At 45.2% G+C, this 25,547-nt stretch overlaps 1 protein-coding gene across 9 annotated transcripts in view; it reads left to right on the forward strand.

The window, feature by feature from the left end:
- The window catches only part of SUSD1 (sushi domain containing 1), a 175,239-nt gene that overhangs the window by 4,375 nt on the left and 145,317 nt on the right, over positions 1-25,547 (forward strand). For all 9 annotated transcript variants that reach the window (XM_053656378.1, XM_037152682.2, XM_037152687.2 and 6 more), the window contains exons 2-5: positions 8,033-8,146; positions 11,129-11,284; positions 21,174-21,326; positions 21,963-22,142. In XM_053656378.1, the coding sequence (XP_053512353.1) occupies positions 8,033-8,146; positions 11,129-11,284; positions 21,174-21,326; positions 21,963-22,142 (603 nt within the window). The remainder of the gene's footprint in view (positions 1-8,032; positions 8,147-11,128; positions 11,285-21,173; positions 21,327-21,962; positions 22,143-25,547) is intronic.

The raw sequence follows: 25,547 nt of genomic DNA on the forward strand, positions 1-25,547 counted from the left end.
CCCAGTTGTCTTCCCTCCCTGGAAGCCCCGTGGAGTCCTCTAGTTCCTGCGAAGTACCAGCAACACCATGTCTGTGCCTCTGTATCATATTGTATGGGACACGTATGCACTTACTATTTCCATACACGTTTCTGTGGTACTCTACACACGTCCACCAGTGTGATTGCTTACTGGACTAAGAGCTCTGTGTGAGTAGGGACTGTGGCTTGTATTAGAACCTTGTATGGAAGTAAATGAAGACCACCCAGATGAGAACAGGCACAGCAATTTATTCCATAGCAGGAGAGTCAGCCACCATCACTTACGTTTGTCACAGACTCAAAGGTGGGCAGGGGAGTGCAGAAGCTTTATAGTGGAACAAAAAGGAAGGCCCTAGTTGGAGGATGTTGGGCTTAGGAAGCTGGAGGCAGCAGGAGTCCTGTATGATTGGTTAGGGGAACGTATTTGGCTCTGTGTGATTGGTCCTAAGTTGGAATGCTGGAGGTGGGGTGAGGGAGAAGAAATTAGGAAAGCTGGGTGTTAATAATTAAGCCCTGACCATTTGGGACTGATTGCTACAGAGGTTGTGGTTTGACTTTCCTGGACTGATTGCTATAGACTGTGGGTCAGATTATTTTTACATATGGTCTGGCCATTGTCCATTGGTATATTCAGTCTCTCACTAAATTACATTGAATTGTTATCAGAGATGTTTCAGGGAGGAGAGAATGGGGGAACCAAAGTTAGCTGGCCTAAGTGTGAGGGAAGTGTGAGAGCATAGTTGGTTGAGCATGAGGGTGTTGGCTGGTGGCTGGGTGGGGTGTCAAGCCCTAAGGGAACAGAGCGGTTAGGAAGGGGTAGGATGGGCAGAACCAGTCAGTCCTGTTTCTTACCCCTTCTCTGAGTGTGGGAGTGGCTGGGACGTGTTGGCTCAGGCCCGTGTGAGGTTTGGAAGGAGGATGGGCAGAGGCCTTGAAAATCTGGGAGCAATCAGTGGTGGAGAGGGTTGGGGAAGATGTTCTATACACAGTGCACCTGACTTTACTAATCGCACATTTCGTAGGCTTGATCTTCACTCTGTTACCACGAATCACAGCAGCATTTTCACTCCTTAGAGTGGGGAAGAGGAAGGAAGAGGAAAAACAGAGGGAGTGAATTGTTTTGGAGTAATTTGCAGTTGCTCAAAGTAAGGGAACAGCATCAGAGCCCAGAAGGATTGCCACTGAGTTCTGTCTTCCACCTCCAGAGAGCTGGCCCTGGGCACGTCCTCAGTCTTCTGGTCAAATCCTAAAATGGGTTCCTAAGGTCTCTGTAGCCTCAGCTCTGCAGAGGAGACAGAGTGAATAAAATGACAGACTTTTTAAAAAGTATACAAAAGAATGAGATAGCCTGTTAGTGGGTGACATGTGGGACAGGAACCTAGGGTGTGGCTGCTTAACTCAAAAGCACTGAAATGGGGGCACTTAATGGGGGTTGGTTCCTGGTCGGGACATTGGGGGCCCTGTTAACAGACTAGAGGGGTCCACTTGCCTTGACGCATCAAAGCCCAATCAAACTCAAACGGGAGTTTGCAGCCAAGAGAGTAAGGGTTTACTAGTTGAGGAAATGGCACCAAGCCCAGAGTCACAGGTAAACTAGTGCTCAAAGATCTGGCTTCCTGATGGCTTCCACGGGATGGGTTATATAGAAGAAGACTCATTAATCGCAGTGGCTAAAGGAGGTGGGGTTGTGGTCTCTACTGGTTGGTTGGGGCCAGGGTAGGGGGTAGTCAGCTGGTCATTGTGACAGGTTTGGACGTCAGCCATGGCTATGGTTCAGTCTGGTTTCACGAGGTGTGGTCAGCTTTCAAGGACCTGGGGGCTGAAACCCAACTGAAGTCAAGATGTTATCTGCTTGACTGCCTGACGGAAACTCAGTTTCTGTGGTTAACAGACTTCAGGCTTTGTTATTCAGACAGTGTGATACTGACCTGCCTCTGACATGCTCAGGACTTACGATTGAGGAAGGGAGCCCAGAGAGGAGAAAGGGTTGTGTTTGGGGAGCGGAGTTTCTGTGTCCTTATGGCTCCACTGAAAGTTAATCTCAGTCAAATGGGAAAGTGGACGGAAGTGGGCAAAAAGGCGGAAGGAAGCCGAGGGCCCTACAACTGTTTATGGGAAGAAACATTATGGGTTCTTGACAGGCAGTGCCCTGGGGTGGGTTGGGCCGGGAAGGGAAATACAGGATGGTCCACACTGCCCTGCAGGGGTCCCATTGCTTGGAGGAATAGAGCTCTCTCTTGTCCTGGAGGATTCTAAAGTGTAGAGGCTACGTTTTTTGCTTGTTTCCGCCAGGGATGCTGGCAAGGATGAGCTTCTCGGGTTCCTTCCCTCTCTGGCATTTGAGGCCGTCTCTTATGAGCAATGCACTTTTACATCATGTTGTAGAAGACTGGAGATGCTTTCTTCTGCGTTTGGTGTCCCCTTTGTTTATTTCCCCAGGTCGTTTCACGTTTCCACGTGTCTCTGTAAGTTTGAGATCCGGGATCTCACAAAGGTTGTGCTGTGGACTTGCTGGTCGGACTGTGCGTGGCTGGGGACTAGATTAAGATTCAGACTTCAGCACCCCATTTGTGCTTTTGAACGACCTTCTTCCGTTGGCAGTGGACAAAACCCCTTCATTGTATTGTCAGAGTCCACCTGGTGTTATTTTAGAAGTGCCTTTAAGTTGTTGCTTGGTATTGAAATTGGGAGCGAGAGAAGCTTGCACAGGCTGACAGCCTCCATCCATCTGAGGCGAGGGTTTACTTTGTGTGCGGCGGAGAGGAGGGGCGGGGGGTGAGCAGTGCTGAACCCCCAAGGAAGCCGAACTTCCACCCTCTGAGTCAGGATGCGGGAAGGCAGGGAGTGATTACATCAAATAAGATATTATGGTCCCTAGACTATCAGCCCCATGAACAGGTGGGCATCTGTCCACACAAAAACATTGCTTTGTGGGGGTTTTCATCAGTGCAGTGTTTTTTATCACTCTCTTCATTGGTATCATCGGCTAGCTGACATTTATTCATTAACAAAAGCTTGTCGAGTGGTTGTTGTTACAATAATGTCTAAGGTGTCCTATTTGCTTTATGTGGACTAACTCATTTTCTCCGATTCTCACAACCGCCAGACGAAGTAGGTTGGTCACTGTCCGCACCTTACCACTGTGTAGGAAACTGAGGCACAGGGACGGCCCAGGATTACACAGCCAGCAAGTGGCTGGGCCAGGTCTGTCGCCCAGGTGACCTCTCTCCACACCCCTCTGACCAGTACCGGGCACTGCGTCTCGTGCGACTTGTTTCTGACAATAATAACAATGTCTATGGGAAGAGGTATGAATGTTCATATGAACGGTCTCACGGTGCTTAGAGCTCGTACGGCATCACAATTCCCACCTGATCCTCGCAACACGACCTCCGTCTCACACTAAACTGGAGGACTGACGATTTAGCATCGCAGAACCAGGGAGCAAGAGGGAAGGTGCCAACCTGGGTCTCATCCTCACTGCTGGATGTGGCCGAAACCGGCTCAGTCCCCGCAGAGTGGAGAAGGGAAGTGAGTCGAGGGGAGACCCTGGCTGGGGATACAATACTAGTAATACAGTACTTGTCAGATGCGTCCTCCTTGAGTTTGGAATCCCCACTCTCCTCTTTCTCCGCCAGTCATTCTAGGCATCCCTGGGGATGGGGGGGGGGGGTCCCTCGCCTCTGCAGTAGTTCCCTCGCTGTCCTGAGCAGAGTCTGCTGATGACAGAACTAAAGTCATCCTTGACCTGGATGTGAAACTGTACAGACAAAAGTCCCCCTCAGCTTATAGCAAATGCCCAGAGACCTTTCTGGCGGGGTTATTCTCTCCGTCGCCCTGGCCCCAGTGCTGTGCCTTGCGTCAGTCCGGACTTGGTGAAAGGCTTCTTCAGTGCTGTGCTTCCCTTCCCCGGGGTCCTGTGGCTGAGCTGGATGCGCAGAACGACTCCCAGGGTGCTCCCCCTGGGAGCTTGTTAGAAATGCAGGTTCGAGACCCTGCCCCACCACTGCCGGTCCGAATCTCTGGGGATTGATTCTGCTTTAACGGGAGGCTCTCCAGGGATGGCGACCCACCATCTCGATTTGCACCAAAATGAGGGGTTTCCCAGGACACGGGACTTTCAGTATTAAAACTGAGACCGGTTGGCCACCCTGCCTATCTCCAGGTGATTCTTAACCTGGCTGCAGGCTGTCGAACAATGGACGCTGTGTGTGGTCAGCAGCAGCCACCTCCCCCCGACCCCTCACTCCCCCACTCCCGCCTCCCCCTCCTACCTCCCAGTTCTCTATCTTTGGATTGGGATTGTGCTCCCTGCCCTTTTCTTCAGGACACGATTGTTTCCCCAAGAGGCTACTTGGTCCTTCAAGCAGGTAGTACTCAGAGGGGCCCCCCCCCCCCCCCCCCCCCCCACCGCAGACTACACTCCTCACGGCCGAGTGAGGAGCTCCAGCCGAGGTCTTTCTTTGGAAACCGCTTTCTCTTCTGCAGCCGGGCACACATCTCTGTTGCCAGCCCGAGGAGCTGACATACCACAGACTGAGCCAGACATACCACGCACGCCCCTGGGGTTACACCTATGCCAAATGACCCTTTATGGGTTGTTAAGACAGGTATCCTAAGGATGAGGTGTCAGAACGGTGGAGCGAAAGGACTCCAGGGGCCGTTGAACCCGACTACTCAAATGTGTCCCACCTGGGACCTGGGGAGAACTGTAATGCGAGTTACTGGGGCCCCTCCCCGGGCCCACTGAATCAGAGCATGCAGTTTAACAGGATCCTCAGGTAGTTCGAATGCATTTCTAAAATCTGAGAAGCCCAAAGCCCTTGTTCCCCAGAAGAAAAAGACTGAGACCCAGCGAGATTAAGTGATTTGCTAAAGGTCACTCATGAATGGGACTCAGCTAGATTTGGGATCCAGTTCCCACCCTCAAGTCCAGAGCTTGCCTCTATACCTGGCTGCCTGCCTACAGGGCCGTATTTTGTCTGTCTGGTTCTATCTATTGAATGAACTTGAACTGAATTAAATGTATTTAAAAATGCTTTAGATTCTGTCCTTCGCTAATTCAGACGGGGCTTCCTTTAATTTATCTGAGAGGGCGGTACTACTTTGCTTCTTAATTTCTTGTGTGTGTTTATTCGATTCACTTAGCAGTTCTATGAAGCAATCCTTTTCCACATGATCTAAGTTTCTAGAACTGGAGGTATATAAACGCTGCCATCTTTATAAAGGCAAGCATTCTATATCAGGAAAACAAACATTTTACCACTTTTTTGTTGATTTTATTAGATGATGTTTCTTCCTGTTGTACTGTACACACACACTGAGGAAAATGCTCGTCATTTCATGGTTGATCAGAGCTGGGTTTGGGGACTTGACCAAGGATCCATTATTTTAAAATTACTTCCAAAATTTTGGTTGTGTGTGATGGTGAATTGACAGCGTCCCTGTGGAACTGTTTAAAATATTATGTGTAGCCCTGGCTGGTGTGGCTCAGTGGATTGAATGCAGGCCTGCGAACCAGAGGGTTGCAGGTTCGATTCCCAGTCAGGGCACATGCCTGGGTTGTTGTCCAGGTCCCCAGTAGGGGGCATATGTGAGGCAACCACACACTGATGTTTCTCTCTCTTTCTCCTACCCTTCCCCTCTCTAAAAATAAATTAAATCTTTAAGAAATATTATGTGTTAAAATGTCAAAATGCTTACATATGTTTAACCCATATTGTTGAACGTTGAGATAAGGGGCTCACTCTCACTTCAGCTTTGTCTGTTGCTTCTATTATCAGGAACATTTCTGGTCCATCCTCTCCACATGGTAAATGTCTGTCGGACGCCGGGGTTCGTGAGGGATCCAGGCATCCAGCTACTCCTTAGACCTATTTTCAAGCAGTGCCTGAACTTTCAGGCCTATCCCCTGTGTTTGCCTTCTGAGTCAGTGACCGCCATTCCCGAGCCTTTCGGGCTGCTTTTTAGTTCTTCCTCCTTCTCAGGCAGTCCCCATGTGTGCACCTGACCCACCTCCTGAAATATGTAGACATCCTTCGTCTGCTATCATCTTCCGTGCTGGGAGTTACACTTTCCTGGTCCTTGATATCATTTGGGGGGATGGGGTGCAGTTGAGAGTATATTAATTCTGTGCTATGTAACTGGAAGTCTTTCATTTGTAATTTTTTAAAGGTTTTATGTATTGTTTTGTTATAAGGCCCTTCTTATTCCTAAGTTTGTACATGCTCTTTTTTTCTTTAAAAACCCCTCACTTGGGTCTTGACTACTTTCCTGGTCTTTATGATGTACTGACTTTGGGGGCAGTTTAAAAAAATGAATTTGAATATATTTTCTAACTTTTAACATTAAAATTTTTTTACTAATTCCTAACCCCCCCATAAACCTTTATTTTATTTCTTCATCTTTTTTAAAGCTTCCTGCATTAAAATTCTAGTTTTTCCCTCCCCTTGGCTGCCTGCTTTTCTTTCTCTCTTTTAAAGCATAAAGACGTGTAAAACTCAAATTTTCTGGAGTAGGTAAGTTCTTATATTTGTTAGTAAGCATTTCAATTTCGATAATCCCTTTTCCCCAGACTTATTCAGGAAAATGTTCTATAGTTTTGAGTTGGTTTTCTTTTGGGGGCACTGGTCTTATGTTTTATTTTATAGTTTCACCGCATTAATAATGGTAGTCCGATATGAGAGAGTCTGACTTAGACGATTTCTACTTTTGTCCTCCCCCTTTTTTGTCCCCCCTTTTAAAAATAAATTTTAATTTTTGTCCGCCCCCTTTTTAAATAAATTTAAAAAATATTCCATGGTTAATTTGGTATTAGGATTAAGTAGTGATTTGTCTCATTTCTGTGTTATCGTTTCTTTAAAAAAAATACATAAAGCAAGCCTTGTTAAGCACACTTAGAAGTCAGTCCCCCGGCCTCAGCTGGGCCCGTGCCCGCAGCAGCCCGGGGGCTGCGTCTGTGCAGCCAGGGGAGCCACGGGGCCAGGATGGAGATGAAATTCCACGCTGAAAGGCTCTCCTTGCAGGCCACTGCTGAAATTACAGACGCCGAGAGTGCAACACGATCCTCTCCAGCCTCTGCTACAAATTCTTGTTTGATCTCGGGCCATATAGCACCATCTGGTCATTTGGGTGTTTCAGGAGTTTTAGCTCCAAACATTTTTGCTGCTTATCTAAGTAGCTGGGATCTGGTCCTCCTGCCGGGACCCGGCTGTCTTCTCATTGACATTGGGAACACATTTACTTTTTCCCTGGAAGGAAAACAGGGCAAGAGAGAAGTTTTTCTCCCCTCCATTTGTTTCTTGAGTTGTAGCAAGAAGGACCACAGGTTGCTTTACCCAGCTGGTTAATAAAAGTAGGTGGAATGTTTACACTGTATAAATAATGACATATGGGCAAGCGATATAGTCCCTGTCCTTGAGAAGCTCATTCATAATCCCAAGCTGGGAGGACACGGCTGGAATAGAATAGAATGACACATTGACATGGTTGATAGGGGAATATACAGGTGTTAGGAAGCACAGAGGAAGATACATTTAACTGTCTTTAAGAGTGGGCAAATGGGGAAGGTGTCAGGGAGAAGATGATGTTTAAATTGGGTCTTGAACTCGGAATAGGAGCTCGCTGGTCAGAGGTGGAGGGAGAAGCATTCGGATTGAAGGGAACATCATGACGGTGGCGTGGAGTATGAGTGGACAGCATGTGTGGGAAAGACTAGGCGGCCTCCTGACCAGAGAACACCACGTGTGGTTCGGACTTGGGAACAATGAAGCTGGAAGAGTTGGCCTCGAGTCAGACTACTGAGAGCCCCGATTGCCAGGTAGAGGAATCTGCACTTGACTCTGTTCCCAATGAGCAGTCATCGTAGGGCTCTAAGGATGGGATCAGATCCTATTTAATGTTGGTATTTCAGTTTTGGTTCTCCGTTATACATGTTTCCTACCCAAAATGCGATTTGTCTGGAGGAGGTGACTGACATTCTCTTTTCCTGACACGTGCAATTTGTGATTCAGGTTTAGACATCTGTGCCACTTGCCATGAACATGCCACCTGCAAGCAGCGGGAAGGGAAGAAGATGTGCATTTGCAACTATGGATTTGTGGGCAACGGGAGGACTCAGTGTATCGGTGAGTTCCGGATCCTGCCTTACGTGATAAAGTCTAGTGAACCTAGAAACAAGATTCTCTAGTGTTTAAGATTTTTGGTGCCCTTCGGGAGAAAACATTATTTTTCCCCCTGTTTTTATTACAAGAAGTTTTGTCAATTTATAATAAGTCTTTGTTTTAGTGTTTGGACGTATCCTGTCTCCAGTGTTTCCAAGGAAGTATTCCTCTTGTTAGAGGTCATTGAACTTGAATCTCTGAAGATTCTTTGGTCTAACACAGATTTGAAATCTAAGTCGTCTTGAGCGGAACTGAGCGACTCAAGTCAATATTGAGTTTCTTAATTTCTCTGGTTGTTTGGATGTAAAGCTACTTAAATTAAAGGCACATGCCTGGGTTGCGGGCCAGGTCCCCAGTAGGGGGCACTCGAGAGGCAACCACACATTGATGTTTCTCTCCCTCCTCTTTCTCCCTCCCTTCCCTTCTTTCTAGAAATAAATAAGTAAAAATCTTTAAAGATAAAGTACCATGAGTAAAAACAAAACACAATTGTCTGTTAGACTTTTTGGCTAATTGAAGCAACACTGTTGCTTTGAGTTTTATGTCTACCAGAATCCATCCTCCAAATTTTTTGTGGTTATGACCTTTTGGAGTCTTGGGTGACTTAGAAAATATAAAGACCTTTAGACGAGAAGCATCTGAGATCATTTTTTGCCTCCTGGTATCTACCATGCCATGAGAGTCAGATAATATCCAGGTTCAAGGCCAATCCAGAGAGAGGGAGAGTTTCACAGCAACTTTGTAATAATGAATGTTACTGTAATAACTGGTTCCTCCCAGCAACCTTGCTATATACAGTAAAAACACTGATAGTTTTGCTATGAGGTTGTGGGCTGACAGTGTACATAACTTTGTTGTGATATCTTTTTTTTTCAATCCTCACCCAAGGATATGTTTATTGATTTGAAAGAAAGAGAGAGAGAGAGAAAAAAAAAAAAAAAACCCAGAAACATTAATGTGAAAGAGAAAGGTCAATTGGTTGATTCCTCTTGGTGTACGGGAGATGCTCCAAGCAATTGAGCACTCCCCGCCCACCTTCCCCAGCCAGGCCAGGGCTCTTGTGATATCTGTGTGTTTTTTGTCTTCCTTAAAAAACAACAACAACAAGAGTTCAGTTTTGAGTTCAGAAAGCCATATTCTGCTTCAGAGCTACAAGCTTTCACAGCCACACACCGTCGCCAATTTCCACAGGCTGGACTTGTGCTTTCTCTGAGTCTCTCTAGGATTCTGCCCATGACAGGTGTGCCTGCCCAGCAGCCCAAGGTTCTCGAGGGAACTTCTTTTGTCCCCCTCCCCCACCGATTGCTAGCAGCGGCTTGGCATTGCCTTCGGAATTGAGGACCATGGATAATCCATCCTTTCCTCCTCCCTCCCCAAATGAGGTCCTCCTCCCAGGAATACTCCCTGCCCCCTCGATTGCTTTTTGACTTCTGAGCAACAGACTTCTCCCAATGGAAGGAGGGGGCCTTAGGAATTGATGTGCCACTTGCTTCCAAACACTAGACACTGCACTTTCCAGTACGTGGCCTGCTGACACCATGCCACAGATCACAGGTGAGGTTATACATGTGCCAGCAGTGCCATGACATGGTTTTATGCCAAGGGACCTAACAATTAGAGAATCTACCACAAGCCCTTCTGGTGAAGTCTGCCATGGGGGAGAGAGAGAGACATGCCTCAGAGACAATGGCAGAAATGGCAAAGGACAGGAATGACCCATTCTGGGGGCAGCCAGACTTGGGTTTGAAACCCCCATGCAGTGCTCGGTCAGCTGGGCTGGACACTTGGCCTGGCTTTGGCTTCTCTGCCTCTCTAAGTGCTCAGGCGGACCTCACCACAGGCAGTTTCAACGATGAATCACGGCCCAGGTTCCATTAAAGTTTAACAAAGGTAATATAAGAAAAATGAAAGAAAAAACCGACATCAGATTTTGGGGGGTTACTTTTTATTTTCAAGGACATGTTTATTTATTTATTTATTTATTTATTTATTTAAAAAATTTTAAGGAGATTTTATCTATTTATCTTTAGAGGGGAAGGGAAGGAGAGAAAGAGAGAAACATCAATGTATGGTTGCCTCTCATGCGTCCCTTGCTGGGAACTGGCCTGCAACCCAGGCGTGTGCCCTGACTGGGAATTGAACCTTGATCCTTTGGTTCGGAGGCCCATGCTTAATCCACTGAGCCACACCAGTCAGGGCAGCATTGCTCTTTTTTAAACCTATTATTGTCTGTGGCTGTTTGGGGCTACAAAGGCCTGTTGGAGCTGTGATAACCAGAGACCTATGGCTGGCCATTTACAGCAAAAGTTTGCTGACTCCTGGGCCGAGGACAGGGGTGGGGGAGGTGGGGCAGGTGGGGGTGGGGGTATTTACTTTTATTTTGCATCTCTATCCAATTACTGAATTAAAAATACCCAGGGCAGGCTTCTGTGGACTGGTCAAGCAGCCCATGTCCCGGTTCCGCCTCGCCGGGTGATAATATTATTCACGTGGACCACCGAGTAGCTGTTGCTGCCACGGTATCAGCCCTGCTCCCGGATGAGGCTTAAGCGCTGATGCCCTAGTTTCCCGGTGACCCAGAAGTAGCAATTTTCCCAGTTAATCACCACGTGTAAAACCGTCCTCCTCTGGCTTCCATGAAAAAAAGCAAGAAGGATGGCCGAGCCGGAAGAGTGGAATTTCTGCGGGTTAGGTTCCCCGAGGCCCATGATAAGCTCTTTCCAAATGTGGGAAAGTTCAGGAAGAGTCGCCTGCTCCCAAATACGGTGGCTTTGCAGACGGAGACTCTGGTTTCTCTCTGGCGCCACACCCGCCAAGCCCATCACTCCCAGGGGCACAGTGACGGGAAGAGGGGTCGGGGAAATAGGTCACAGCAGGTCGGCTGCACGGCGGGGGCCGACCCCGCGTGGGCTGACCTGCCGGGGCGCTGTCTCCACGGGTCCGCAGATAAAAACGAGTGCCAGCTGGGCGCCGCGGTGGTCTGCGGGAACCACACGTCTTGCCACAACACGCACGGAGGCTTTTACTGCATTTGCCTCGAAGGATATCGAGCCACAAACAACAACAAGACCTTCATCCCCAACGATGGCACCTTTTGCGCAGGTACTTGCGGAGGGGGCGCCGTGATGGCGACCTGGTGTGGCGGGGCGCGTCTGGGGGTGCGGAGGGGGCGGCAGGGCCGGGCAGCGCGCGGTGTGAGGTCGGGGAGGGGGTTCTCCTGTGAGAATATCTAGGAGGGAAATCGGACACGGCCTGAGCGTCAGTTACTATTGGAGAATTATGGTTAATTTTGTTAGATGCGATGACGGGACTGAGGTATTTAGGAGAATATTCCTAGTTTGAGGTATGTAAGGGTGTTATGACAAAGTAGCCAGTGTTACTGTATCTGTAAAGTACTTTAAATGGCAAAATATGAACAATTGTTGAATCTTGCGGGTGTGGGTCTATGGGGGTTCACTGTAATATTCTCTTCTTTGTTCTGTGTGTTTGATCGTTTTTATAGCAAATAGAAAGGAGGGATTCTCAGAGACGGTGTGCCGTCTGCAGGTTCCCGTGACATCGTGGGGCGTTTGTTCTGGGGGTGACCAGCACTCCCCAGCTCCCTGCCTACTGCCCACTAAGTTCCCGGGGCCAGGAACTGTGATGTGGGCTCCTGGCTTCGGAGAGCCACTCCTATTAGGGGCATGGGTTCACCTCCCTCAAGGAATAAGCTGAGTGACGAGTGTCACTTTTCTGACCATAATAGCTTAACCGGTCTGATTTCTGGGCATATGTTGGTTGAAATCAAGGGGTGGGCAAAACCCTCCTAATTTTCAGCAGCCCCTGTACTGTCTGAACTGTGCTTGCAGCCAAGATAATATAGCTCTTGGTTTTCTTAGAAAATCTTTGAACACTAATGAAGAGGAAAGGCAGGAAGAGACTGCTGATTCTAAGACGGGTTTATACAGACTTAATGACTCTGCTTAAAAGCTTTGCTATATTTAAAGGTTTTCAGGGAAAAGAAAGGGAGACGAGAACATGGACTGTCTTCTTACTCACCAGGATGCTCTGATTCCTTCTCCCTCTTGACCTGCACCACAGTTCAGGCCCCTCCGAGGGTCCACTTGATTTATTCTTGGCACGAATGGGCACATTCCTTCCAAGAAGACATTTTATAATAATACCCTGTTGTTTTAGACAGCAAATTACTTGCCATAGGGTTGCAGAAGTACAATGCCGCAGGATGAAATTAGGTAGTTTTTTTTAAAGATACCATTAAAAAAAAAACAAACCTTACGAGAAGATGATCTGGTGTTCAGTTCACTCAGTACATATTCCCCATGCCCTTCTGTGCTCCTGGCGAAGACATAGAGGGTGACACAGACAGTTCATTTCAGAATGAAGTGTTAATGATTGTTAGTCAGTAGAGGGGGCTTACGGGAACCCAGAATCCACAGGGGCACTTACCTTGGAAGTGGAAAAGGGGTCGGGGAACCTTCTGGAGGACACCTGGAATTGTGTCCTCGAGGTTTTGGGAGTTTTCTAGGGAAAAGCTTTGTCACGATGTCACTATAGTTTGCAAGGATGCATTCTACTCTTCAAACCGAGAAAGAAAAAAAGTTTACGCAAGGGTCACCCTATTGGATGTCTGCCTGATAAGAACCAATCTTTCTGGAATAAAATTTTGATCTGGGCCTTGCTTCTATTTATTGTACTTCTTGTAATTATTTAGTGACCTTTTCTTTAAAAAAAATTGAGATGTAGTTTACATTCCATAACATTTAGCCCTTCGAAATACACAGTTCAGTGGTTTTTAGTTGTATTCACAAAGTCGAGCAGCCGCCACCGCTTTCAGATGTTCTAACATCTCCATTGCCCCAGAAAGAAGCCCCACGTCCATTGGCGATAGTTCATTTCCATGACCTTTCCTCCACAAAGCTCCCGCTATCACTCTGTGAAAGCTGAGGGATTACTTTTCTTGATGATACTGAGTTTTTGTTTTTGTTTTTCAAAATCACAGTTGCTATACAACCATCAGCAGACTTTAGCTGCAGCAGAGGCATAGCAGGTTTCGGGGTATCAGCAGTTAGTCAGCGTTTGCCTGGAACCAAAGGATGTAAATCATAGTTCTTGACTTATGAGGAATCCAGAGACCTGATGTTCCTCATACTTTGCAGAGTTCAAGTCAAGTTCAGGAGCTGGTTGCATGCAGGCCTCTTTGGATGTCGCCAAGGTTAGATGACGAATGAGGGCAGGGGTTCTGGTGCAGGGGTTCCCGCTCTGAGAGCCTGCAGATGTTCTGGCCCCAGGGCTGCCCCCCGGAGGACTCCTGGGGATCACGGAAACTTCACCCTGTGCCACAACCCACAGGAATAAGCTCTGGGGCCCTTCCAGTGTGGCAGCACTTTGACTCGAGCGGGCGGAGAGCAGGCGGAGAGAAATGAGACCGCTGTGGAATTAAGGCCTTGGGAAAGAACCCGCCATGTCTGTGTTCTGGGGCTTGAGCAAGTAAGAAGCAAGAGTACAGTGTGGGGGATGCTAACCTGCAGGGCACTCAGGGTGCCCCCCCCCTCCCTGAAGGGGCGAAGGCCTCTGACATTTTGGGGGCAGAGCTTTGGTACAGCATCTTTTGATTCAAAATTCAATGAGACAATTGTAATAGCATAATCAATAAAATATATTTTTAAAAAATTCTTGGCCTGAACACTTAAGATCAGTGCATTTTATTGAATGTAAATTACACCTGTCTTCAAAAATACTAGATATAGATATACGATTCATTTTTTAAAAATATTTTATTTATTTTTAGATAGAGGGGAAGGGAAGAAGAAAGAGTGGGAGAAAAACATCAATGTGTGTGGTTGTGTCTCATGTGTTCCGTATGGAGACCTGGCCTGTAACCCAGGCATGTGCCCTGACTGGGAATCTAACCAGCGACCCTTTGCTTCACAGGCCTGTGCTCAATCCACTAAGCTACACCAGCCAGGGCTACAATTCATTTTAAATTAAATATCCAGAATTTTTTTTTTAATCTTTTTATTTTTATTTTTATTTTTGGTTTAAAATTAAAAAAAAATTTTTTTTATTGATTATGCTGTTACAGTTGTTCTATTCCCCCCTTCATTCCCCTCCTCTCTACCCCCCATCCCCACCATTACCCCCCCTTTAGTTTATGACCATGTGTCTCAAGTCCTTTAGATTCTATATTTCCCATGCTATTCTTGCCCCCCCATCTATTTTCTCTCTACTGTCTATGCTACTTATTTTCTGTACCTTCTCCCACCTTCTCCTCCTCCCACTCCCCTGTTGCTAACCCTCCTTGAGATCTTCATTTCTATGTTTCCACTCCTGATCTAGCTGTCCTTTTAGTTTGCTTTCGTTTTAGGTGTGGTTGTTAATAATTGTGAATTTGCTGTCCTTTCACTCTTCATGTTTCTTTAACTTCTTTTTCTTCAATAAGTCCCTTTAACATTTCATATAATAAGGGCTTGGTGATGATGAACTCCTTGAATTTGATCTTATCTGAGAAGCACTTTATCTGTCCTTCCATTCTAAATGAAAGTTTTGCTGGGTAGAGCAATCTTGGTTGTAGGTCTTTGGATTTCATGACTTGGAATACCTCTTTCCAGCCCCTTCTTGCCTGTAAGGTCTCTTTTGAAAAATCTGCTGACAGTCTGATGGGGACTCCTTTGTAGCTGACTGTCCCCTTAGCTCTTGCTGCTTCTAGGATTCTCTCCTTCATTTTAATTTTGGCTAATGTAATTATGATGTGCCTTCGTGTATTCCTTCTTGGGTCCAACTTCTTTGGTACTCTCTGAGCTTCCTGGATTTCCTGGAAGTCTATTTCCTTTGCCAGATTGGGGAAATTCTCCTTTATTATTTGTTCAAATAAGTTTTCCACTGGTGGCTGTGTCTTTCCCCCTTCTGGTACCCCTATAATTCAGATGTTGGAGCGTTTAAAGATGTCCTGGAGGTTCCTAAGACTCTCCTCATTTCTCTGAATTCTTGCTTGTTCACTCTTTTCTGTTTGGCCATTATTTGCTTTCTTCTGGTCCACTCCATTGATTTGAGTCCCAGTTTCCTTTTCATTGCTATTGGTGTCCTGTGCAATTCCATTCATTTCAATTAGTTTCGCCTTCATATATTTGTCTAATTTGTGGCTATAATCAACCAGTTCTGTGAGGATCCTGATCACCAGTGTTTTAAACTGTGCGTCTGAGAGTTTTGCTATTTCTTTATCGCTTAGATCTATAGGCTCTGAGGCTTTGAGATCTTCTTGCACCATTTTTGGTCTGTTCGGGCCCTTTAAGTGTGAGAAGCAGCGCCTTGGACTCCCAGGTTGCTGGGTTGTGACGCTGTATGTGGGGGCGTGGTCAGAGCGGGGAAATGGCGACCCCCTCTGCTGTTTCTCACAGCTGGGTGAGGATTAGCGCCTTAGGTGGTTCACCTGGGCCGGGCCACTCAGAGTCGCTGGGTTATGACGCTGTATGTGGAGGTGGGGTCAGAGCAGGGAAATGGCGGCGCCCTCCGCTGCTGCTTGCCTCGGGGACCACCCACTCCTTCGCCTGTCCACCCGCGCACAAATGCGTGACCACAGTCAACACGCAGCCCTGCTCCCCCGCTGTCTCCCCCACGGTCGTTCACCTGGTCGCTTGCTCGGTCGCTCACCAGGTCCAACCCTGCGCCTGGATTCCGCGCATCTGGATTCTGCGCCTGAGTCCGTCTGACCGAGTTTTCCTGTGCAATCCCGCTTCACCAGCCACTGGTGTTGCCCCTTACCGGTCAGGCTGAAGAATTTGTTGTTAACGGACTTCTGAAAAGTTCAATTTTCCATGTTCTGGCTATGTTTTCTGTTGCTAATATTTAGTTGTCTCTAAACTTGGTTGTGTGAGAAGGCACGGCACATCCACCTATGCCTCCATCTTGGCAAAGTCCCCTTAAATATCCAGAATTTATTATATGGCTGTACTATGCTACTTAACTGATTTTCCTTATTGTGATGTTTCTCTAGGGTTGTTTTATTTTTTTAAATTTTTTGGCTATTGTAAGAAACGCTGTCAGGTACATCTTGCACTTAGAGCCTTACAAATAATGATCTCCTTTTACACATTTTGAAAAAATGGTTTCTGTGTCAAAGGTACACATTTTGACACATAGTGCCAGACTGTCTTCCAGAAAGCTCACAGCAGTATTCTCCTTGACTGCTCATTTCACGAAAGTGTGCGGTTCCTCACATCCTTGCCAACACTGGACGGTGTTCATCCATGATGTGAGTGTAACGGTCCTGATTTTAAATGGGTGTGTGTATTTTCCTCTCCTGTGGCTTAGCTGAATTTGGCATTTGAGGCAGGAAGGTGGCAGGAAGAAAATTTGCTCTCCAAGTTGTGAAGGATTCATTTTTGTCTCACCTAACTTTGGCGGAGTTGGGAGGATCTAGTTCATAAGCAGCAATAGGGAGAAAAGTTGGCCCTGCGAGCATTTTCATGAGCTTGGAAGTTCTTAAATGTACTTTTCTGGTCAGGTCTCTTCTAAGTCTTCACATGTTAAGGACTTCTCAAGACAAGGGCTAGTGTTTAATGGGTATCCACAGGCTTCTTTTTAAACTTTGGCCTCTTTAGCCTTCCTGTTCCAGTGCACACTCCCCCAGATGGACTTTCTGTTTCTGCCTGGGGGCATTCAAGTCCAGTGGACCGAGGCAGGCGGCCACGCCCCAGACCTCGGCAGCGTTGCTCACGTCCACGCTGAGGCTCAGGTATGAAGGAGTGGCTTGTGCCCCAGGGAGGTATGAGTCAGCAGAGAGACTCATTCATGTATTAGCTAACATTCGCAGGACCGATGGTCTGCTAGACACCGGGCTAAGTGCTTTCCACATGTTTTATTTAATCCCCACGCACAAAAAAACAACACAAAACCCCTGCTATAATTAGCTTCATTTTGCAGAAGTAGTTTAGAAGGGTTAAGGAACAGACATCAGTATATCTAGTAAGTAGCAGCATGAGTTCTCAAACCTGGGTCCTCCTGACTTTCAAATCCATGCTGTTTATTGAAAGGGCTAAATATAGAACACCCGGCCCCTGGGGCCAGGTCAGAGTGTCCTGCTCAGGTTAGCTACTTCTTAGCAAGAAATTGTTCTGGCTGTGTATAAAATTTAATAATTCAATGTATTGAATAGGAGACAGGGAATTTCCCCCCTTGATTAGTTATGTTAATAAGATTGCTGAGAGCATTTTTTTTCTTCACAATCAAACATGTATAACCTTGGAGACCCCATGGAATTTACCAGTATGTGGAGAAGTTGTTCCTATAAGCTTAATGGGTTTATCCAGCCGAGATGCTAGAATAGGTTAGAAAAGGGACTGTTTGCGAGCATAAGAGGTAGCAGGGAATTGAAGGTCAAAGTCGTGTCATACTCATCTTAGTGAGACACAGTAGAAAGATCTAGATGTCACTAAGGCAACTGATGACGTTCTCTGTGGATGGGGAGTTATCGCCTGGATGTTCACGCAATTAGATTTTCATGGGAGGGACAGCGGGCGTAGTGGTCAAGAGCATGGTCTCCGGAGCCAGACACCCACCCGGCTTCCAATCCTGGTGTCCCACTCCTCACCTTTGTGACTTCTGTCCAGTTATCCACCCACTCCGTGCTTGTGGGGAGAGTCATAGCATCTGCCTCCCAGGTTATTCTGAGGACAAAATAAGAGAGAAATAATCAGCAATAAATAATGAGGGTTTAGAACAGTGCCTAGTATGTGCAAGATGCTGTGCAGAAGTAGTTATTAACAATCATTATGACAATTATTTTTATTAGGTTGTTGAATGACCGAACACACAGCAAACTGATATGGACTGTAGCAACCCATGCAGAACTGATCGGTATCTTGAAACTTTAAGTATTTTGCAGACCCCTGCTGCTTAGCCACACTTTTTGCCCTGTAGTTACTTGTACTGCCCATTTTTAGAACTCTTCCTACAACGACAACAACAACACTAGTTCCCACTGTCTTTTCAGGAGTCTGGAGCAGGTGGACAGGCTGTGTCAAAGCTATGCACACATGTTTTACACATCCCTCAGCGAGATTAAAGCTTTTATCAAGATTTTTCCACGGATGGATCAAATCTACAAACACATGTATTCTGCCATGTTGAAAGCATCTCTGAAGTTTGTCCTAGATTGAGATTGAATTTATTTTCCGCTATCTTTATTTTAAGCATCATGATTTTACTGTCAGCAGTTGTTAACCCTCAGTTTTACCGGTTTCATTTCTCAACCCTCTTTGCTGTGTTTAATTATGTCTTCCTCCTGCCATTATTTATTCTGATGTTTTTCACTGGCTTCAGTGTTTTCTCGAAATCTTTTTTCAGGAAAGAAATGTCAGCAGTAAGAGTTCCGAGACCATTCACATTCTAAAAGGTCATTCCTTTGTATACACAGAGCAGGATGTTTTGCTTTGTTTTTCTTAGAACTCTGTCTGCATCCCTCCCTGGTTGTCCAGCCATCCGTGTGTCAGACAGACAGACAGCCCAGGTCGGATGGGTTCTCTCTTCCTCATCAATGGCTACCTCTTTCTCTCAGGGGCTTTATAAAAGTTCCCTTTATTCCATGAAGTTCAGAAGGACTTTCATTTTTCAATATTCGTGCCTGTCCATGGTCAGGGCTACTTGGATTTGAACACATGAGCTGAGGGGTTTCTTAATATTAATTGTTGTACATGTACTCTATTCTCTCCTGCAGTTCCTCTAAGATGAATACGGATGGTTGCCACGTGGAATGAGGATGGGAAAAAAGAGTATAGTGTAAAAATATAATCTAAAAAAGTAAATGGATACTGAGTATTTGGGACTGGTCCTCATATCACTTTTTGTCCTCTGTTCCAGCTCATGTAGTTTCTTACTCTGTGTGCTTTTGGAGAACTCCTCAAGTTCGAATCTGCACATTTGTTTTTCAGTGTTGGTCGGTTATTATTGGTCCCATCATTCACTGTCTCTATTGATTGGGTTTTTATTTTTGGCATTCATATTTTGTTTTTAAAACGTAAAAGACCTCTTGTTTTTTTAATTACTAGTTCTCTCTTAATCTTGTTTGGGCTTCTGTGTCTCTTTATATGTCAAAACTGTCTTAATGAGCTCTGGCTGGTGTGGCTCCATGGACTGAGCGCTGCCCTGAGAACTGAAGGATCACCGACTCGATTCTCAGATGGGGCAGGTGCCTGGGTTGCGGGCCAGGTCTCCGACCGGGGCCACTCGAGAGGCAACTGATGGACTGATGTTTCTCTGCCTCTCTCCCTCACTTCCCCTTCCTCTAAAAATGAATAAAAATCTTATTTTAGAAACTGTCTTAATTATCTATTACTACATGGCTCTACCCCCCCTCCCCCTTAACTTTAGTGGCTTAAAACAGCAATTATTTGTCACAATTCCATGGCTGGGTGGCTTTGTCACTTGTGCGCATACACCCAGCTGGGGGCTGGGCGGGGCTGGTGGGTCAGAGAAGGCCTCTTTCACAAGTCTAGGGCCCTGATGCAGATGATCAGCCAGGCACGTTAGTTCTCCTCCATGTGGCCTCTCTCTTCATGTGGGGTCTCACCTTTTAGGGCCTCTCTCCCAAGTCCCATAGCCTGGATTTCCTTTGAGCATGGCCACCGCTGGCATCTAAGAGAGGGAAAGAAGAAGCTTGTAGGTGTCTTCATAGTCATTTCCAGAGCAAGCACGGTGTTACTTCTGCCCCATTCCATTGGCTGAGTCCCAAAGCCAGCCCAAGGGGAGTGGGGATGGCTTCCACTCTTGACAGGAGGAGTGGCATGCAAGGAAGGGAGAGGAAGAACTGTTGCCAGGCATCTTTGACGACAGTCTCCCACAGAGAGTTCCCCAAAGTTAGCTGTACTACAAGTGCAGGTTAATCAGAATGGGTAGCTTGTGTGGGCTCCTTCAGCAACTGAGTGAATTACCAGTTCCCAAGCAAAGATCAGTGATTGATGAGGTTTTCATTGGTCCAAGACCCAAAACAAAGCAAAACAAGACAAAACAAAAACCCCCAAACAAACAAACAAAACAAAGAAAAAGGACAAAATAGTGAATTTCAATAAAATTATGTTAAATTTAAAAGGATAGAGATCATTTTCTTCCTTTTTTTAATGAAATTATGGTGTTAGTAATTTTGGGGGGGGGAAGGTTTTTATCTGGCAAAATGGAATATTGGCCACCTTTGGTGGCCCTTCCAAAATCCCTGGTCTTTGACATCCCAGAGTCTGGGAGCAGCCAGACTTTCTGCAGTCACGCTGAGCCCTGGGTAAGCCCCATGGAGGTCCCCCGCACCAAGTCCTGGGACACGCCCCGCTTCACTTAAGGTGCTTTTATTCTCCCAGTGAAGCAGGTGGGCGTGGCTCTGATTTTTGTTGCGAAGCCCGTTTGGGGCGGGGCTGAGGGGCTGCTAACTAGCCCAGAGGGTTCTCTTTCAGACTCTGAATTAGTGTGTGTTCTTCTGCCAAGCAGCACGTCTTACCCTTCTTGGAGCCTGTTTTAAACCCTGGTTATCTTGGTAAAACTAGTAAGACCCTTCTGAATGAGCCCCTTACTACCTGTCTTACTATCCTATGTTCATTTTTGAAAGCATTATTCACTCTTGTGTAAATTGTTTTGTATTTGGAGTTCTTCAGATATTTTTAGCGTGAGGTGGAGGCTGTCCTTACTTTATAGTAATGGAATTTTTCTAGCATACTTTTTTGGTTCATCTTACTCAGTGTCAGAGAGTTGGTGATGGTTCTCAGTTTGTATAAATCCCCATAACAAGGTCACAGGTACTCACTGAGCACCTCTTACTGAAGGATATATGAGAAGACCCATCAGGTACTGAAATAAAATTCATGATACAATTGCAAATAAAGGCACCCATTTGTAAGTGAAGACCGAGAATGTGAAAAATGGCTGTCGTAATGTCGCGTTCCCCGACCCCCACACACCTTTTTTTCCTTTTTCTGTATTTTCTCTCCCTCTTATGTTTGGGATGGGTCTCCAGACATAGATGAGTGTGAGGTTTCCGGCCTGTGTAGGCAAGGAGGACGGTGTGTGAACACTCACGGGAGCTTTGAATGCTACTGTATGGATGGATACTTGCCAAAGAGTGGGCCCGAGCCCTTCCACCCGACCAGAGATGCCACAGCATGCACAGGTGGGTTTCTGCAGCCTGGGACAGTGAGCTGCTGTGGGTGGTGACACTCTCTCCCTCCAAGCCTGTGTCTGTGGGTCTGTGTTGGGGATCTTTAGTTCCTTTGCACATTTATTCCATCTGTGAAATAAGCAAATGACACCATAATCAAGATAGAAGGGACTATATTAAAAAGCCAAAATTAGTAAGCTTGAGGGATTTCTAGCCCTTCATAGATTCTCTGATATTAACCGTTTATGTGAGCTTGCAAACACAGCTGATCTGGTGAGGACCAGCTTCTCAAAAGTGACCCTGAAAATTATAAAGGCATATATGTGTTAAGGGACTTTGCAATGCAGCCTTTTCACTGCATTGGACTAAGCGTCTCTTTAGTTAGTATAAGTTAGTGAGGGTCGATGGCCAAATTCTTTCAGCTTTGCGCATGTATAGCTGCTATTACTGATAGAAAAGCCAGAAGATGGAACACAGATAGACATGGGAAATGTGCCCAGAAGTCATGTGGAAATGAACCATTCTATTTAAAACATGGCTGGGGTCTGTGTGTGTAGGGAGGGGGAATGGGGCAGGGGGAGAGAGAGATTCTGAATTTTGAAAATTCATATTCGCACAGTAATGAGTTTAACATTAATTTATTTTCAGAAATAGACTGTGGCACCCCTCCCGAGGTCCCAGATGCCTATATTGTAGGCAATTATACTTCCACGCTTGGCAGCCAGGTTCGTTACACTTGCAGAGAAGGATTTTTCAGTGGCCCGGAAAATACAGTTTCAAGCTGCACAGCCTTGGGCACGTGGGAGTCCCCCAGAGTAAACTGCCAAGGTGAGTTTTCAGAAGGCTCAGGTTCACAGCTTATAGCATGTTGAGATTTTCATATTTCTCTCTTAAATTTCTTTGGGGGGTGGTGAATGAATTAAATAAACCCATTTTTTTCACAGCTTATAGCATGTTGAGATTTTCATATTTCTCTCTTAAATTTCTTTGGGGGGTGGTGAATGAATTAAATAAACCCATTTTTTTCGCCTAATAGGTTTTCAGTTGATTCTTGGGTTTTTCAGGAATAGTGCCCTGTCATCTGCAAATAATGATAATTACATGTTTTTTTTTCTCAACGCTTAATAAAAGTTATGTTTTTCTCTTCATCGATCACTTGGCTGGTGCTTTCCAGAACAAACATTTAAATAGCAGTGCTGACTTTGAATATTGTTGTCTTATTCCCGACTTTCATGGCAATGGTTTCAGGGTTTCATTATTCATTCATGAACTTGGCTTTCGATGTTATATATGTATCTACTTGTGTTCTTATATACACTGCCACCTCACTGAGTGCTTGGTGCTGTTCTCAGCACTTGTGTATTGACTCATTCAGTCCCGACAGGGTCCGCATGAGAAAACTGAGGTGCACGGAAGTTAGTTTGTTCAAGGTCATACGAAGAACGGTGCAGGCATTCTAATTTCAGAGGTTGTGTTCTTCATCACATTGGCACACTACTTCTGTTTTTATCATCATGTTGAGTTTTGGTTTGTTTTCTTTTTTTGAAATTATGGTGTTAGTAGTTGTTTGGGGAAAAAAAGTCGTCTTTTAAAAAATTAAATTTATTGGGGCGACATTGGTTAACATGATTAGGTAGGTTTCCAGTGTACATTTCTGTGGTACATGACCTGTCTATTGCGTTATGTGTCCACCATCCAAAGTCAGATCATCTTCCGTCACCATGCATTTGGCTTCCTTTACCCTTCCCTGCCCCCACGCTTCTTCACTGGGGCGGCTACCACACTGCTGTCTGTGCCTTTGAGCTTGTTGAACATCCTACGTATGAGTGAAATCATATGCTTCTTAGCTTTTTCCAACTGGCTTATTTCACTTAGCATGATATTCTCAAGGTCCAGCCATGTTGTTGCAAATGGCAGTATTTCACCTTTTCTTGTGACTGAGTAGTAGTCCACCGTGTGTACGTACCACATCTTCATCCAGTCCTCTGTTGAGGGAACAGTTTGGTTGGTTCCATGTCTTGGCCATTTGAGTTGTTTTCTACTTTTGGCTTTTTCTCTCTTCACTTATTACCATATTTACTAGTTTTTGCTTATATATACATGAACTAAAGGAAGCATTCATTTGTTCTCGTTTTGCTAGGATTTTTAAAAATCAGAAATGTTATTTTTTACATGTCTTTTGGGCATGTATTAAGGTGATCATATATATTTTTTCTCCTTTTAAGCAGTCATATAAGGAGTTATATTTTTAGATTTCTTGAATGATCGATAGTAACTGCTGGAATGGATTCTTCTGGGGATTTTTGTGTTTTATTTTTTAGTGTAGATTATATTTGTTAAATTTTACTTAGAATTCTTATATTGATATTCATAAATGAGATTGGTCTATTTTCTATTCTTTATCATCTATATGGGTTTCGTATTAAGGTTATTCTGAATTTAAAAAAAAAGAATGTGAGAGAATTTCTTTTCCTTTTCTCTAAAGTAATATAAATAGAATTTTAAAAGATTTGGGAGATTTCATCTGAAAAACTACCTGGATGTGGTACTTTTGGAGAGCTGGCCAATTTTTTTTTAAATTTATAAATTCTATACTTAATGGCCACTTAAGGTTTGTAATCCTTTTTTGGTATCCATTTGGATAATTTACATATTCTTAAAAATCATCTATTTCATCCAGATTTTTAAACTTACTTGTAGAGAGAAATAGAAAGCACTCATACTTTGAATTTTTCTGAAGTACTATTTATTTATCATTATTTATAATAGTGAAATATTGGACATAATCCCAAACGCTTATCAATAGGAGATTGGTTAAATAAATTATGACATATACATAACATGGAATATGAGATAGTCAATAAAAGTTCTGTTGAAAAAGAACATTTCTCCGCACAGGTGAGTATTAATAGTATGTTGCTGAGTTGAAACTATGTAGGATGCCATCTTGCTTTCAAAGTAGTTCAGGGAGGCTTATGAAGCAGGATAGAGAACTGTGCACCGAAATGTTAGCAGTGGTCACTGCCACTGGGAGGGGTCCTGGAAGGGTTTTATATTTCATATACTTTCTGTATTGAAGGAGTTTTTAACATATAACAAAGCTGTTTCCATTTTTTGAACGGAGAAGAAAACCTCGGTTTTCATTGAATGTATTGTACAACTAAGAAACCTCAGTGATGTGCTTGGCTGAGTTAATCCTTTTGCTATTCCGATGTATGACTCCCAACTCTAAACACATTTTAATAGTTAGTTATTATCCCAGGGGTTAAGAAATTCTAAAAGTATATTTTAATTCTAACATTATCTTTCCGTGGATTGATCAAAATTCAGAACTTAGCTCACAATGTGTCGTAACGTATTTCCGAGACCTCCCTAAGGATTTACATAGGAAACCCCATGTCCGACAGTTTGTATTACTTTGAAAATTGGATTTCCCTCTGGATTATGGACTGAGAATGGTGAAGGTTAGAGAGTGTATGTGACGCCCCCCAGAGCCCTGCTGTTTGGAAGATCTTCACTTCTTTCTTCCCTCCTCTAATAACTGCTCTCTGCCTGCTGACACCCTCCTCCGCCTCCCGCATGTCACCTCATGGCCACCGCTTCTCAGGGCCGTGCCTGCTGCTCTCAGAAGCACACCCCTTCTTATTTATCCTTCAGTCTTCTGTGGGCCTCCAGAATCTGGGCTGTGTGCCAGCCAGCACTGTATTTTTAGCTCAGAGTTATAAAGCCACAGGAATTGAGAATTCCACTAAGAACACAAGCAAACTGTGAACTTGGAGGCTGCGGAGGGGCAGGTACTTGTGGAGCGAGCAGCTGTGAGTTTCAGATGGCAGCGCGTGTCCTAGGACAGACTTCCCCGCCAGAGGAGGTACCGTTTGTGTTCTTCCAGTTACTGTGTCCTTGGTGGCTCTGCTGGGAGCCTGTGACATGGGTGCCCCAACTCCGCGGGTCTCAGAGCTGGGAGCAGGGTCGAAAGGTTGCTGCAGTCCCCTCTTCCTATGTAGGTAGGACTTTGCAGAAATGTCATCCACACATTTCCATCAACCATCCTGAAAAGATAGTATCTCTACCTTGCATTTTCTATTATCTTGTTATTGTTGTTATTATTTTTTTAATTTTCGCAAAAGATGCAAGGTGTAAGTTTTAAAAAATTCAACCAAGCCAGGAGCAAGGTGAGGGAAGCACTTGAACTGTGTTATCTATCGTCAGCAACCGACCCGGAGTCCCGGTCTC

Source organism: Artibeus jamaicensis, unplaced genomic scaffold (assembly GCF_021234435.1).
Source record: "Artibeus jamaicensis isolate MK-2021 breed Jamaican fruit bat unplaced genomic scaffold, CSHL_Jam_final scaffold_1964, whole genome shotgun sequence".
NCBI lineage: Eukaryota > Metazoa > Chordata > Mammalia > Chiroptera > Phyllostomidae > Artibeus > Artibeus jamaicensis.